Source organism: Malaclemys terrapin, chromosome 14, assembly GCF_027887155.1.
Source record: "Malaclemys terrapin pileata isolate rMalTer1 chromosome 14, rMalTer1.hap1, whole genome shotgun sequence".
Taxonomy (NCBI): Eukaryota; Metazoa; Chordata; order Testudines; family Emydidae; genus Malaclemys; species Malaclemys terrapin.
Genome location: NC_071518.1, coordinates 34,072,316 through 34,088,755, shown reverse-complemented (window position 1 = coordinate 34,088,755; position 16,440 = coordinate 34,072,316). Strand labels below are relative to the sequence as shown.

Here is a 16,440-nt window from a genome sequence, read left to right as displayed (position 1 = left end):
AGTCCTGTGTCATTGCAGTTACAAAGGAAAAGGGTTACTGTACTTCTATGCAGTTACTGCAGGTTCTATTTGTCCTATGGAGAAAGGCGGCCAGATTTTCCTTTCAGTCACAGCGATGTAAAATCCAGAGTAATTCCACTGACTTTGATGAAAATCTGAAATTTATGACAATGTACTGTAAGTTATCCCTGCGAATTTGATATAGAATGAATCATTTCGCTCCATCTAGGATCTAGGCCATTGGTTTTCAAACAGCGAGGAGCACCCAGGGGAGGCACAATCAGGTTATGGCAGGCATGCAAGGTAGGGCACAGGGCTGCAGCCAGCCAGGTGTCCAGGCCAGGGCAGGAGTGGGGACAGCATGCAGGGAGTCCCCAGCGGTTGTGGGGATGGATGGAGGACTACAGGGAACACAATGCAGCCCTACCCACAGCAGCTTGTTCCCTCCCGGTCCCGGACCACTGGATATTCCCTGCATGCTCTTCCTACCCTGCTGTGGTCAGGACAGCCAGCCAGCCACAGCCTCAGTATTTTAAACCCTTTGGAGCCTGCAGGAGCAAGAGGCTTTGGGTCAGGAACGGGGTGGGCTGGGGAAGGCACCAGCATGGGCTTCTCCCATGAAAGAGTCAGTCAGGTCCTGCTGCAGCCCATGGTATGAGTCACCACTCCCCTCAGTGAGTCACTTTCTGCCCAGACGGGCGAGCGTTGGGGTGGGTGGGACTGTTCTGTGACTCCCATGGAGAAAAGGGCACAGCACTCGAAGTTCGCGAATCTCTGTTCTAGACTAAACTGCACCTTTTACTGTTTTATAGACTGAAAGTCTCTTAGGCACTTATCTGGCCCTTATTACTGCAGTATCAGAGCACCTCACTATCTGTAACAAATCTATGCTCACAACACCCCTGAGAGGCAGGGCAGTGCTATTAACCCCACTCTACAGATGGGGAACTGAGGCCAGAGAGATTAAATGATTTGCCAAAGGTCACACAGGGAGTCTGTGGCAGAATGGGGAACTGAACCCTGGGCTGAGTCCCAGGGTAGCATCCAAACCGCCTAGTGGGAAGAAGTCAGATGACACGTTCTGAACCAAGCCTTCATGTAAGGGTTAATTTCTATGCCACCTTAGTAACTTGCTGTCACAATAGGGCGAACGTTTTCATTCAGGTACGTTTTCTTGGGTTAGCCCAAGTGACACTTCAGTAACAGAAATCAGCTTTTTCTTAAACTGATTTAAATGTTACAGACATCCCAAGCCACAAGATGGATACATTTTGCATATAATGTGTTTTAAGTAAACATTTCCCCTTCATCTTAGCTACTCATAAGTGACTCCAGATGACTCCGACTTCAGCATGCACCATGCTGTGACATTACAGCCACCAGAGCCCTGGCCCAAGCTTGGAGTTGTCCTATAGTGGCTTAAATAACTAGTATTCCTTAGATCATATTGCACGTTGCCTAACAGGCCCCAGTCCCTTCTGTGGTGTGTGGGGGGGAGGTTGTTTTTAATATTTAAATACATAGTGCAAAAATATGCAGCTGTCACTGTCACTTTTCTGAGCCCCTGTTGGTCAGCTCCACTGGGGCTCCAGGGTAATTATGACATCCTAGCAGGAGGCCTGCTTGAGTGTCACCGCAAATGGGAACCAGCAGGGGACAGCACGGGGAGCGTGAGGGGAAAAACTGGTTACAGTGAAATTAATAAAAGCACACAGTAAATGTACCATGAGACTGCCAGGTTACTGTGCACTTACTCATGGTACTAAACACTGTGTTATGTCCGTCTGGACGATTAGGCCCTAAATAATAGGACTGTGTTGAAAACAAACCATATTAATGCTGCTACTGGTCGTCCACTGATATTGGCATTTTAGCTCTCAGAGTTGGAGAGAAACAGGCAGGCAGAGAGCAATAAGAGTTCAATATTACAGATCAGTCAATAAGGAAAGAATGAATTAAAGTAGGGTGACCAGACAGCAAGTGTGAAAAATCAGGATTGGGGGGGGGGGGGTGTAACAGGAGCCTATATAAGAAAAAGACCCAAAAATCAGGACTGTCCCTATAAAATCGGGACATCTGGTCACCCTAAATTAAAGCAACTTGGCTAGTGCTTAGGTGTTAGCTAGGAAAGAAGGACACTGACCCAAGTAGTTTGGACAGTAAGAATACAGCAATGAGAAAGGGAAACACTAAACATCAGAAGTTTCCCTCCGTCTGAAGTTTCAATTGTGATGTTGATGGATTATTTAGAAGAAATAAGAACTAGGGGCCTAAAATCCTAAAATGGGTTGATCAACTCCTGCGAGAGGGTAAGTGCCCTTAATTCAGATTGACTTCTGTAGGAACTCAGGATGCTCAGCACGTTGCAGGATTAAAGCTCACAAGTCCATAATGAGAGATCTAAGAAGCCAGCACCACTTCTCCCTTAAGTGACATAATCCATATTTTCACAGCAGATGTTACAGCTGGCAAGCAGTGCACTCAAAATCGGGGCATTATTAACAGGTTTTGTTATGTTGTGTGAAATGCTGATTAGCAAAGCTGTCTCGGTGTGTACGCAGTCTCCACGAGGCAACATGTGGGATGACAAAGGCAAAGGAGACATAAAAAGGAAGGAGGCCTCTGTTTCTTCAGGCATCAGAGGAGGTTTTACAGCAGCACTTCCTTGCGTGCTGACAGAAGGGGTCTGAAATGGTGCTTGGGAGGGGGTAGAAGAGGAAAAGTTGGTGATTTGCTTCAAAATAAAACTTTTCTTTCCTGCATAGCAGTGACAAGTAGAGAGAACTGTGTGCTTGACAGGCAGAAGTCTTAGTGAGATGGCTGGAGAGAAACAGGAGTTTTTAGGAGCCAGGGAGAACAAACACAAAATACTTTCATTGCGTCTGTGCTCACTTTTCCCGTGCACACAGGGTAACTTGTCCAACTAGCTGCATTAGCCACAAAGTAGGGCTAAGGGTGGTGCTTCTGAAAGCACAGCTCCTGAACGACTATAACAATACACCGCTATATATTGAAAATGACATTTCAAATTTCATGAGATGTATGGTCTGTTGAATGCTTGAGTCAATGTATGTTGCAGTCCCAGGCTATCTTGGAGAAATGTCATAAAACTGGCTCCACTGATCTAATTGAAACATTATGCCAAGAAATGTCTGAATGCAATGATGTTAATAGAATCTGGGCTCATTAATAATATATATGGTGATATACCTATCTCCTAGAACTGGAAAGGACCTTGAAAGGTCATCGAGTCCAGCCCCCTGCCTTCATTAGCAGGACCAAGTACTGATTTTTGCCCCAGATCCCTAAACGGCCCCCTCAAGGATTGAACTCACAACCCTGGGTTTAGCAGGCCAATGCTCAAACCACTGAGCTATCCCTAAATCCACAGCCTACATGAAAGGAAGAGAAATCAAGTGGGAAGGGTCTATAGCACTCTCCCTGTCAGATCCACAGTGATGAGCAATATCCATCAGTCCACTGATCAGCTGTAGCTGCCCCTCCACTTACAACGCAGAGTATCCCAGAAAGCAAATGGTCAGGAATGGACACTTTAAACCCATAGAGTTCCACTTGCAAGCCCAGCTCTCTATGCAAAGAGATGCCATTAACAGACCATTCCGTGCAGTTTACCTATACCCTTCATTCTATTTCGTACGTTTTTTTCTCCTCTTCAGTCAGATGGACACAACATCAAAATGCTTTTAGCCGTCTGCCATATTGTATCAGCTTGCCCTTTTCCCCTTGCTACAAAATCGTAATGTATCAACTTGATACAGCTTGATATTTACAGGTCACTAGTTCCAATTGTATTAAGGGATCAAATATCATGGGAGAGGCCTGCACGGGATTTGGGCAAAGATTTTGACCAGAGGTGGAGAGCAGTGCTTTAGTGAGTAGAGAAATAAGTGAATTACTCTTACTAATGGAGATAGTAGCAGACCAAAGGCCACACAAAGTAACATTAAAATACTGGACGACAAGCTCTTGCCTGTCATCAGGAACTGAGCATCATAAGATTGAGAAAAGACAAGCCTCAGGCAGGTTTCAATAATAAAAACGAAGTCAATCCGATGTGTGAAACAAGGAAAGAGGGTTTTATTCCTGGACACTAATATTTGTCCTTTAAGAACAGCAACTATTTAACTGATGTGCAGTAATTAAATCCCAACAGCATAGCATATTCTTTCTAAGTTTACTTGAATAACACCTAATGTTTTACAGCCCAAATGTCGTAGAAGGGACATAAATCAGACATATTACTGAATGGGCACCATCACCAGCTTTTGAAGCTGGCATAATGAAATCCTTCCTTCTCTGCAGACAGTTTATCAGCACAATAAATCATAGGAATCTGAAGTCTACAGAACACAATTTCTCCAGGTTTACCGTGTGTAATGAGCAGCACAGAATACATGCTGTACAACCTCATGTTCCCATCTCTTTAACCAGCAGAACTCCATTGATTTCTATGGAGTTATTCCTATTTACACCAGAGTGAGACGATAATTGCATCAAAAGTTTATCCTCATGATCTTAAGCCCTAGCACCTAGAATCAGGAAACATCTAGGGTTTTGCCTCATGTGCTGGGTTAGAGGGAAGCACCTCTATTTCCGCCCTCCAGACAGTTGGCACGTTCCTTCTGAAATGCTGCAAAGTTTAAAGACCGCCACCACACAGATGCTACACTCACATTCAGCAGCACAGACACTAATCTTGGCACATCAGCCAAGAAAATGATTTGTAAATTTCCAGAATCATTGAACTTAGTACATCTAAATCTGGGATTGTTTTGTTGGTTGAGACTAAAACAAAAGCCCCGAAGACATCACTTGGCAAAATAAGTAAATGATTAGATCTGAAAATTAATCATTTAAATTGACATCATCAAGGTAGATATGTTAAATCAAGATTAAATTGATTTTTTAAACAGGATACCGCACGTTATTGCAGTAACCATTGCTCTATAATTAAATTACTTTCCATAAAGCACAGTAATCATTTTTTTCTCTTGGAAAATTAGCCAGTGATTTTAGTGCTCCTAAGAAGAGGAGGACATGAAACATTTGCTGTGGACAGAAATAAATTTCACCAGTCCAAATCTAGAGTAACGTGATAAACTTCACAAGTATGGCACAGGAATAATTGAGCTCAGAATTTGGCCTATTATCTTTAAACAACAGAAAGATATTGACAATTAAAAGGGAAAATAGAAAAATGTAAATAAATACCATTGAACTGACAGTGTTCTCGTTCACAGCACCCTGTATACAAGATTTCATGAAAAAAACTCTCTTCTTTGAGAAAAGTGAATGCAAACAAGAAGTTTCTTGTGTTTTGGCTACAGATAGGACATAATCAAAATGGAGATGGCTTGTCTGTAATATTAGAGCCAGCCAGCAAGAAAAAAAGACAGAACATAGAGCCAAATCACCTCTAGGGTGACTGATGAAACCAACAGTGACAGAGACTAATTTAGCCCCTTCAATGCCGGATATTATCAGGTCTTTATCCCAGTTTCTCCCCAGGCAGGATCCTGCATAGATAATAGTACTGCTCTTTACCTAGTTTGGCCTCAAGTTACTATTGATCTCACTCTTTAGTACAGGTACACCTCTACCCCGATATAACGCGACCCAATATAACACGAATTCGGATAGAAGGCGGTAAAGCAGTGCTCCGGGGGGGGGGGGGGGGGGCTGTGTGCTCCGGCGGATCAAAGCATGTTTATATATAATATAACGCGGTTTCACCTATAACGCGGTAAGATTTTTTGGCTCCCGAGGACAGCGTTATATCGGGGTAGAGGTGTATTTTATTTCATTTTTTAATCCTTTCTTTATTCTCTTTTTTCAGCAAGGGGCTCTTGAATCCAAATCCAAACCCACCCTCCCCTCTGATCCCAGAAAAATGGTTAACTTGTTCTCTCAAGGCAACAACCCCTTGTATTTGGCAGATACGTAGCGGGGTTTTAAGAGTTCCTTCTACATTAAAGGATGCCTTCCTTCCCTAGCAGGAGCTGATCTAACTGGCTGAGCGTGGAAAGCCTCCTCCCAAGTCTGTGCCATCTCTCTCTGTGCCAAGGGACAGAGAAACACCGTAACTCAGCCTAGGTTTTTTTTTTAAATTCTCCCTCAGGGCACTTTTTAAAAGAGCTGAGTCCTACAGCAACAGGAATCTGCAGCTCACAGGGGTCCTACCCTATAAGGTTGAAACATTGGTGTGACCTTTACTGCACAGACTCCAGGAGGCCAATGATGTGTATAACCAGCTCTTCCTGCTCACAGTTGCGGTTGCCACTACAGCCCTCTTTTGGGACCCATGAATCTCCCTATTAATCCCATCCCTGGATAGGGTACAACTGGTTTCCTCAAGCCTCCTATTTAATAAGGAACCCCATCCGTTATGCCAATAACTCCTCCACAAACACACCACTTGTTGGTGCGGAACCTATTCTCTCATGGTGTTGTTGAGAGAAGATTAGACACTGGATCTTGAGATTTGCAGCTAGGCGCCTGAAGCAAATTGCTTTGCAGAGGGCCCAGGTTTCCTGGAAATGGCCCCACTTCTCATCTTCCCCAAGTCTGTAAATGTCCCCTCTGCAATACCGATCTAAACCTGCAACCCTAGGCCCACAACGGCAATTCTATGCCACATTCCTAGACTGGAAACTGACTGGAGAGTAAACAGGGCGAGAGCAACAGTGAAAATGAATTGCTGTGTTCAGATAAAGTAAAATATCTCCCATCTCACCTCAGATTCTCACTGAGAAAGCAGAACAGTTCTCTCTTTAGGAATCCAAAACAGATCATCCAAGAAAGAATCGTCTCTGTAATTCATTGCATCGTGGCAATATTGGACTTCGCTACAGTTGTATGTCTTCCCATTGGGATGAGTGCAAATCCATTTCAATGCAACAAAATCCACATGACTGCACAAAACTACCAAAGCCTCAACACACACACCTCTTAATATTTCGTGAACCTGTGACAGTGGAATGGCCAAGGAAGGATTAAGGCCCGTCTGTAATATGACTCAGTGGGGTTTTAAGAAGAAGAGGTGCACCCTTCCCCAAGTACAGACACAGAGGGATGGGCGCTCTAAGGACTTAGCTTTTGTTTTGCCTTATTTTGTGAGTTTGGCAGTGAAATGCGACCTGAGGAGAGGACCTGACAAGAGATTTGGGTGGCTCTGAATTCTTCCCCTGCTGACGAGAGAGTCAACCATTTTACCACTAAACAAGCTGCTTTGCAAATAGGACAGAACCTAAGTCACAAAAATGAACAATTACAACGGGATCAGTCAGTTACTGTTTCTCAGGCAGTTGGTTTATGTTTCTTCAAGATGTGTGTAGTTTACAGACCACTGCTTTCAGGGACAGAGTAGATCTGAACGGCTTAAGGAACACATTTACTTGTTAAGAGTTTCAGGTTAGTGTCACATTGATTCTAAGAATATCGCAGCCATAGAATTACATGACCTTCCCTCTCAAAGCATTAACCTGTATTGCTTTCGTAAAGTCTCCTGGCTTGTTTGAGGTTTGGGGGTGGGGAGCAGTTAGATACAATTATCCACAAAAACATTCTAGGCTCATTCAAAAGAAAAGCAAAATAAATATATATATATATGAATATACAGACTTACCATTTTTGTCAGCGCGTCTGAAAATCTAGAATTAAAAAAGAGAGACATGTTTACTATTTTTTGTGATGTTACATTTCTTTTTTACTAAATGATTAATACCAAGATTATATCCAGTTCCAACCCTAAACAGTGTGATCAAGATTTCTAGCCTGTCAAAGCTCATTTCTGATGGTATTTTTATTTTGTATTTTAGAGGGTATTTACTGTGAAAAAAGAAGTTACTGGCCGATTTAAATCCTGGGATGGTGGGAGGCATCCACTAGAAAAGACCCTCCCCTTCCCTGAGGAGGGAGGGGCCACAGACCCCAGAATGTAAGTGATTACTGGGGAAGGTAGGGTTACCATACGTCCGGATTTTCCCGGACATGTCCGGCTTTTGGGGGCTCAAATCCCCGTCCGGGGGGAAATCCCCAAAAGCCGGGCATGTCCGGGAAAATCGGGAGGCTCGGCCCGGGCCTCTTTGTCCGGGGCCGGGGGCATGGTGCCGGGCCGGGCTGGGTGCGGGGCCGGGGTCCGGGCCGGGAGCCGGGCCCGCGGGGCCGGGAGCGCGGTGCCGGTCCGGGCCCGCGGAGCCGGGTCGGGGAGCCGGGCCGGGCCCGCGGAGCCGGGAGCCGGGGTCGGGGGGTGCGCCGGGCCCGCGGGGCTGGGAGCCGGGGGGTGCGCCGGGCCGGGAGCCGGGGAGTGCGCCGGGGTCGGGGAGCCGGGGAGTGCGCCGGGGTCGGGGAGCCGGAGTCGGGGAGCCGGGGAGTGCGCCGGGGTCGGGGAGCCGGGGAGTGCGCCGGGGTCGGGGAGCCGGGGTCGGGGAGCCGGGGAGTGCGCCGGGGTCGGGGAGCCGGGGAGTGCGCCGGGGTCGGGGAGCCGGGGTCGGGGAGCCGGGGAGTGCGCCGGGGTCGGGGAGCCGGGAGCCGGGGTCGGGGGGTGCGCCGGGCCCGCGGGGCTGGGAGCCGGGGAGTGCGCCGGGGTCGGGGAGCCGGGGTCGGGGAGCCGGGGAGTGCGCCGGGGTCGGGGAGCCGGGGAGTGCGCCGGGGTCGGGGAGCCGGGGTCGGGGAGCCGGGGAGTGCGCCGGGGTCGGGGAGCCGGGGAGTGCGCCGGGGTCGGGGAGCCGGGGTCGGGGAGCCGGGGAGTGCGCCGGGGTCGGGGAGCCGGGGAGTGCGCCGGGAGCCGGGCCCGCGGGGCTGGGAGCCGGGGGGTGCGCCGGGCCCGTGGGGGGTGGTCGGTCGAGGCCGGCACCCCAGGGCCCGAGCCGACCCAGGCTGGAGCCGCCGGGGGGGCCAGCCTGGGCCGCGCCTCCTCCCCCCCCCGCCCCCCTTACCTGCTTCAGGCTTCCCGCGAATTAAATGTTCGCGGGAAGCAGGGGAGGGGGCGGAGACTTTGGGAGGGGGCGGAGTTGGGGCGGGGGCGTAGGCGGGGCTGGGGCGGGGGCGGGGCCCCGGGGAGTGTCCTCCATTTGGAGGCACAAAATATGGTAACCCTAGGGGAAGGAAGTTATTGGACTGACAGTATTGGAATTTTCATTTATGCGCAGAGTAAGTTACATCTTAGATAGGAGTAGTGCAAACATCTTGACGCTTCTGGTGTTTTAAACATTCATCCAACCTTGCTCAGAGCAGGTCCTTAAGATACCAGTAGCAGCCAGTTTCCAGTCTATGCTAGGGCTCGGAAATTTGCTGACACTAGTTAAGCACCACTGGAGCTAACAGTGTGAAATGTTTGCAAAATTCCTCTAGACTACAGTAGACCAGGCCTAAGGGAGAAAGTTCTTTCCATACTAATCACTGTTCTCTCTGCTGAGATTGCCAACAAAAATACATCCAAGAGTAGTGCTGATTTTGAAGTATAGATATTTATCCTCTAGAAATTAATGGAAATCACCAACTCATTCTATTAAGAACTATTAGAGGGCATCAAGCAGTGATAACTTTCAGTAACTACCAGGGCCACCAAGAGCGGGTTTGGGCCCTGGTGAAAAAAAAATGTTCGGGCCCCCCCCAGCAAGGGCAGACTGGCTAAACAGGGCCAACAGGGGATGGGGGGGGGAGTCGGGCCCTGGTAATTTGTACCTGCTTCCCCCCACCCCTCGTCGGCCCTGGTCACTACTATCAGGGAGAGAGGTGCCAGGCTTCATATACGTACTCTATTTTGTCCTAAGCCATCCAGCCTACCACTTCGGTAGTGAAGTATTTGCTCAAAGAAGGAAATGGAAAGATGACAGCTCTCACTTCAAAGTACTGTACTCACACCCTTGTGCTGACTCTCCAGCCAGCCAGACCCAGTCCTACACCACCCTAAAAAGTCAATAGACTTTTTGCCACAAAACCCTTTAGCATTTCAGTGGGGGCAGGGTCAGAACCCCTTTGTGAGTTCCTGTTTCTATTTGTTAAGCATCAACTTCGCGTTTCACGCTGGATCAAAGAGGAGGAGACAAGGTGCTTGTGCCAAGGAGTTGGCCATCATGGCACAACACAATTAATAATGAGGAACTCTTGTGAAGCCTGGGATTTGATAGGTAACTGAGACAAATAACTGTTGGCCTAGGTTTTCCCATATATTGCTGCAAAATTCACATGCTCAGCGTGAAAGGGGGAAATCATCATCTCCTCTTTAAGCCTGAGCCCATTATTTTGGACTAGAAAGGAGTATTTGGCTAAACAAAAGAAAGATTTCATTGTGGAGGGAATAAAAGCTGCAGCAGCCAGCTCAGAGTCAGTCATAAAATGAAGTCTTATTTTCTGGGTCATAAATTCATTTTAAAAAAAAATCAAAGGAGAAAATGCTGCATGAAAGAAGGAACCCAGGAGGCAAATTGAACTGCACAATGTGTTACTTAAATGAATACTATTTAATTAAGTAACATTAAATCAATGTTCTACCTAGGGTATCGCCTATCCTATATAAGGCTCAAAATGGATACTGTACAAAGACAATGACTCAATATTATATAATATTTAAGGTTGAGCACCCCAGTTCCAATACAATAAGACCCATATTAGAAAAGTCAAACCAACCTCAGAACTCAAAACCTTTAAGAGAAGGCACCAGAGGTTGGCCCACTGCCAATCTCCACAGACAGATCCTGCAGGGTTTGGCTTGTGTAACCAACATCAGCTGGACCCAGTGGGGTTCATTCAGCCTCAGTATAGATACCCTTTTGAGGTTCAGCCACTGGAATGAACATAAGACACCTGGGGGAATATGCACACACAAAGAGACCATTACCTGAGTCAAGTGTAGTGATAGGCAAATGGGTGTGCATTAACAAAGGACTCAACTCTTCACTCACACACAGCCCAAATCCAAACCCAAGCTGTGAAGAGGTTCAAAAGTTCAAATAATTTCCCCTTCACCTCTCCTGCTCTTCCTGTTTCTCGAAGGGACAGGAAAAAACAGTGATGAAACACTGAGAGAAAGTATCAGGGGGTAGCCGTGTTAGTCTGTATCTACAAAAACAACAAGGAGTCTGGTGGCACCTTAAAGACTAACAGATTTATTTGGGCATAAGCTTTCGTGAGTAAAAACCTCACTTCTTCGGATGCATAGCTATGCATCCGAAGAAGTGAGGTTTTTACTCACTGAGAGAAAGACACTTCTTGTAATCTCCCCAGCCTGACCACACAGAGAATACTGGAAACAGGCCTGTTCACAAGAGTTTACTACTCACTTTTGCAGCCCTGTAAAGGTTTAGATACCATTTGGATAGGCATACAGGCTGCATTAGCATTTCACTCCCGCAACCCTTCTTAAAGGGAACATGTGGCAGGTGGGGCTGCCCCTGTGGGACCAAGCCTGGTACGGGAGGTGCTCTCTGCCTTAGTCTACTAGCTTTGGACACCTGTTTGGAGCATGATGGCCCTTGCCATAAGTTTGGCATCAGTCTCTAAACAGGTTAATCAAAAAAATAACCCCAAATGTGGCTATGTCTTTAAATAAAGAACGTAAACCTCAAATTCAAGTGCTTAGCTGCAGTGCTGAGGGCAAGGCCCTGGCCTGGCCTGGCCTAGGGGCTCTGGCTTAGCACTGAGGAGTTCCTCCCCATCCCAGTGACACCTCACACTGCCCCTGAGAAGAAGCAGCCAAGCTTTCTTAACTGGCCTGCTGGCTCCTGATTGGTCAGTGTCTCTGCCTGACCCATCTAAGCCTCTGGAGTACTAAGTCATGCTGGTAGCCTGGTCCGAGTGGGTTTTCCTTCAGCAGGGGTTGTCAGGGTGACAAGGCCCTCAGAAGGGGTCAGCGAAGGCCTGATAGACTGCATCACAGGGCCTTCGGAACAGCAGCTGGCTCTTAAAACTTCGTCAGTTCTGCCAGTCGTGGGGAGGGTGTATTGGGGACAGAGCTGGCACTTGGTTTCTGTGTAGATGGACCTAGACACCAACTGATCCCTTGGAAATGTACCCCTGGGAGGGGTAAACCGTACACCCAGATAGAGTGAATTGAAGAGACGTCTCCACAAGGAGCATGTCTGAGAATTCCTCCACTCCAGCCCCCATTCCTGTGGGTTCCCCATGAGCCCAGTGAGAACAGTGAAAAATGTAAGTGTAAAATACTACCCATCTGAATGTTCCCATTGACTTCAGGTTTGCAGGACTGGGCCATATGTGGGCAGCCTGCCAAGGGCATGTCTATCAGGAAGCAGTTATTTGTAAATCCAATTGTTTTTAAATGTAGCTAAGTGGGCAACATTGCCTTGCATCTGGGTTATAGCACGAAGCCCCACAACAAACAATAGAAGAAGAAATCAAGCGAGCCCCATTTAATGTCCTCAGTTTGACTGGAACAGGTTCATTCACAGGGCCATTGGACACACCCCTATAAACAATACCCATTGTATGCTGCCTCTAGTATGCAATGTTTTTCCTTTCCTCTTTTCTTCTTACTCTCGCACAGGATCAGCAGATGTTATCTTTGTGTTTTAAATGCTGATTACTGCAAATTTTTTTGTTTCCTTGCTGCATCCTTCTGTTATTATTCTCTGGTGCTTTGAATCAAAGACACTATATAAAGTGCAATGCAGAAGCAGTAAAAGCTATTTAAGGTGTTGGAGGAGACATTCTGCTCTCAAAGTGTGATGGTCGGAGGGGGAAAATCATCGGTAGTAAGAAATGTAGCTTTTTAACAATGTTTTGGGACAAGTAAAGAGCTGTTTGGGAGCTCGGTTCTCATCTCACTGAAATCCTAACAAGAAAAGATTTTCCTCCAATTTATTACCCTGAGAAATGCATTATTGAGAGTATAATCTAGGGAAAAATCCCATCATAGAAGGCCTGACCTTATCATACAGTAGTAGTATGGCCAAGGACAGATTAAACACAAAATGTGACCTAGCTCAGGAGTTAACTAAAAAAAGGGTGGGGGATGCTGAATTATGGATCATATCTTAAGATGCCACTCATGTGGCAAAGTTTTAGAAAAAATGATGCACTAACATACACTGGCAGAGTTGGATAGCCCTGCTAGAAACTGGCAAGCACCAGAATTTCTAGGATCCAGATCATGGGCATGTAAAGACTTTCCTCCTTTTTGTTTTTGTTTTGCAATTTGTCACTAGAGCAGAGACTGTTAATTCTTTAAAAGGCTCTAATTCCTCCTTGGTCAATGTGTGAGATTCCTATTAGGGCCAATGGAAAAAACATACGAACACTGAGGGTCTCCTTTCACTAAACAGAGATCAAAAGTCAACAGCCAAAGCCATTAATAAAGTTGGGAGTAACATAACAGACTAGGAACTTCTCAGTCCTTAAACCTGCAAGAGTTTCTTCTATATGGAGTTTTTGCTGGTGGGCAAGCACATCATGTTGATGACTTACTTCTCCTCAGAATCAGGAGAAGCTGGGGAAGACACTACCCATGATACAACTAGAATGTATTTATTCAGCAGCGTCAAGCTGTGCCGCCATCGTTACTGGCAAGCAAGACTTACTATATCAATTTAATTGGACCCGCAAACATCCACTCAAAAATAGAAACCAACCGGAATTCCAAAAGAGACTGTAATTAAAGATACAATGCTTGGTAAACAGAGACAGCAAGAAAGTCAACGTATGAACATCTGGAATGCACACCAAGACCCTGATGAAGACACAAGTAACAATGATTACTCAGCTGTGCTGCCAAGAATCTTGCTTACATAAAGGCCTGTGAAATATTCTCTGCTGCAGGGAAAGGATGGCTTCGAAAACTCATAAGGAACTCCACAGTGTTCTCTTGTTTTAGTTACCATGCTGTGAATTTTGGAGAGGATGGCAGAGTTAAGAGATACAGCATCTTTTGAAAGGGATATATTTAGATTGCAGGATGATGGAGGGAAATTTGCAAGGTGATGGGTTCACCTACGGACAATCAGGGCTGAAATTTTCAAACCTAGCTAGAACACTTGGACACCCAGCCTCCATGGATTTCAACAAGAAACGGATGTCCAAAATCCCTGCGCAGCTTTTAAAATCCCTTCCTGGAGGTTTAACTAACACTTTTGTACTAACGGGGCTAAGTTACTCTAGTCACACATGAATGGAATTTGGTGCAGCTGACAGTCCAAGGGTTTCAAAGAGCTTTACAAGCATTAATTAAGCAAGCCTCCCAACTCCTGCACAAAGTAGGTATAGCCCAAATACTGCATGGGTATCCACCCCAACTGGCCTGCCTGGAACCCCAACTGACAGCGAAGAGGCTCCCGTGTACAGATCCGGTTTCAGAACCAGGACCTTAGTTTCTGGTCCCAGGTTTTCACGCTCAACTGAGGCTCAGAGGTTGGATGAGTTACCCACAGCCACACAGCAAGGCTGGATTACAGCCAGAAACAGAAGCCAGCAGGCCGCTTTTCTCCAGCATCACGTCCTTCCCCAGCATCTCAGAGGGATCACCTCACACTCAAGTAACTGTATAATAAGGGAAGGAGGCTGCAGATTGGAGTGAAGTCTAGTGAATTAGTGCTACTGGTAAACACAAATCCACCATTAACCCTTTCCATGCTAACCTACGGGGATGCAAAACAGCAAGCACGCTAGGTCCCCACAGAGGGGAGTACTTCACTTAGCTGCTCCATCAGCAGCCCCAGTGCAAAGCTCAAGTGGTGGAAAGTATTGCTTTGGCCCTCCAAACCAGGATGTATTTCACCCTCAGTTATGGGTAACATACCTATGTGCTGTATGATTTAGGTTTTTAAATTTAATATTCATTACATCTTTACTAGTTATAGACATTAATTTAATTTGTTCATTCTCACAACAGCTTTTCTGTGGAATTATATTCAAAACAGAGTTAAGGTTTTAGAAAATGCATTCATTTTTATAAACTAAACATAAATCCTACTCTGCAAAAAATATTGATAGTACCGACCTGCTTTTGAAGTGCCTCTGTAGATTCTTAACATCGCAGTTCCGATTCCTATATCATTACAAGCAAATTCCTCACTATATCAGCATTGATTGCAGTAGTCACCAAAGGTGGAATTGGTTTAGCCATTAAAGTGGCCCAGGCTAGAATGTTTAGGAAGATGGAGAACACGATTGAAGGGAAATGGCTATGAAAAAGAAGGATCGGGGTGGATTAAGGCTACAGGCCTGCACATTGGGCCCCAGATCCTGGAGTCATGGGATTATATTAGAAGTTAAGATTTAATATGTTGTAACAGGAAGCTCCTTGTCTTCGTGGTTAAGAAAGAGCTTGACAATATAGGGTTGTAGTGAGGCCTTACTGGAAATCCTACGCCCGCCCACGTCTAAAGGCCCCTTCTCCAGCCTTGCGGGAGGGACCACTGGACACAGGAACCAACTGAATGTGGGGGATGACTAATGAATAACAGGGTCAGGAGTGAGGGTCACAGATTCAAAACACAGGGTCACAGGGATCCAGAGGGGGACACCAAGCAGAGAACCCTGGACAGTGCCCACTGCCCCTCAAAGTTGCCTAGGGAGCCAGCAGACGCCACCCAGAGGAACTCTGCCAGATGTGTGACACCAGGGAGGAGCGGAAACAGGCCCCACAGTCACAGAGCACCCCCTCATCTAGCATCCTCCCTCTGGTGAAGACAGCCACTTTGGCCAGGGCCAGGAGGTTGATGAGGTCTCGTGACTTCATGGGGCCAGGGACAGGGTGTGAGAAGATAAACAGGTGTGGGGGAAAGTGCAGCCAGAATCTCAACAAGAGGTTCTGGAGGAGCCGGAATAGGGGCTGCAACCTGGCGCATTCAAGATACGTGTGCACCAGGTTCTCCCTCATGCTGCAAAAGGAGCAGGTGTCGGGGATGGGGGTGAACCATGCCTGTGCTCACGGCTCCGTGGAGGAGCCGCCAACCGATATCCCTGGCAGGCTGTGGCGGAAGAGAGACTGCCCACCGGGGTTCCTCACCCTCCACGGTGATAGATAGATAGTCCCGCCCTTTGGTATCAGGGCGAGACACGAGGGTAAGGAAGTGAAATGTGTGGAGCACGAGTGCCAGAATGTACAGGAGGTGGAGCCAACTATACACATTCCTCCAAGGTGGAGGGCTGGCCAACAGGGTTGCGGTCAGGGGGCAAGGACAATGAACTTGGAGGTCCAGGAGGCAAGGGGGGGACAACAGGGGAAAAGGAAACCTACCCCTGGGGTGGGACTCTCCCTCGCCTGGTAATGGCCCTGCCGCCCTCTCCTCCACAGACCCCACACAATGGAGCCAGGGCCCACCCGCTCATCTGGGTGCAATGGGGGGGCTGCCTCCAGGGCCCAAGCGGGATCAATAGAAGAAGGAGAAGGGGCAGCTACAGCGGCCAGGCCACCAGGGTTGCCGGCGATGGCAGGGCTGGTTCCCTCCTGGGTCTCGGAGG

The 16,440-nt window shown here is 47.3% G+C and overlaps 1 protein-coding gene across 1 annotated transcript in view; it reads right to left on the bottom strand.

The window, feature by feature from the left end:
* Positions 1-16,440, bottom strand: part of NECAB2 (N-terminal EF-hand calcium binding protein 2) — a 298,228-nt gene that overhangs the window by 268,036 nt on the left and 13,752 nt on the right. Inside the window, exon 2 of the mRNA XM_054049452.1 lies at positions 7,646-7,670. Coding sequence (XP_053905427.1) covers positions 7,646-7,670 — 25 coding nt within the window. The remainder of the gene's footprint in view (positions 1-7,645; positions 7,671-16,440) is intronic.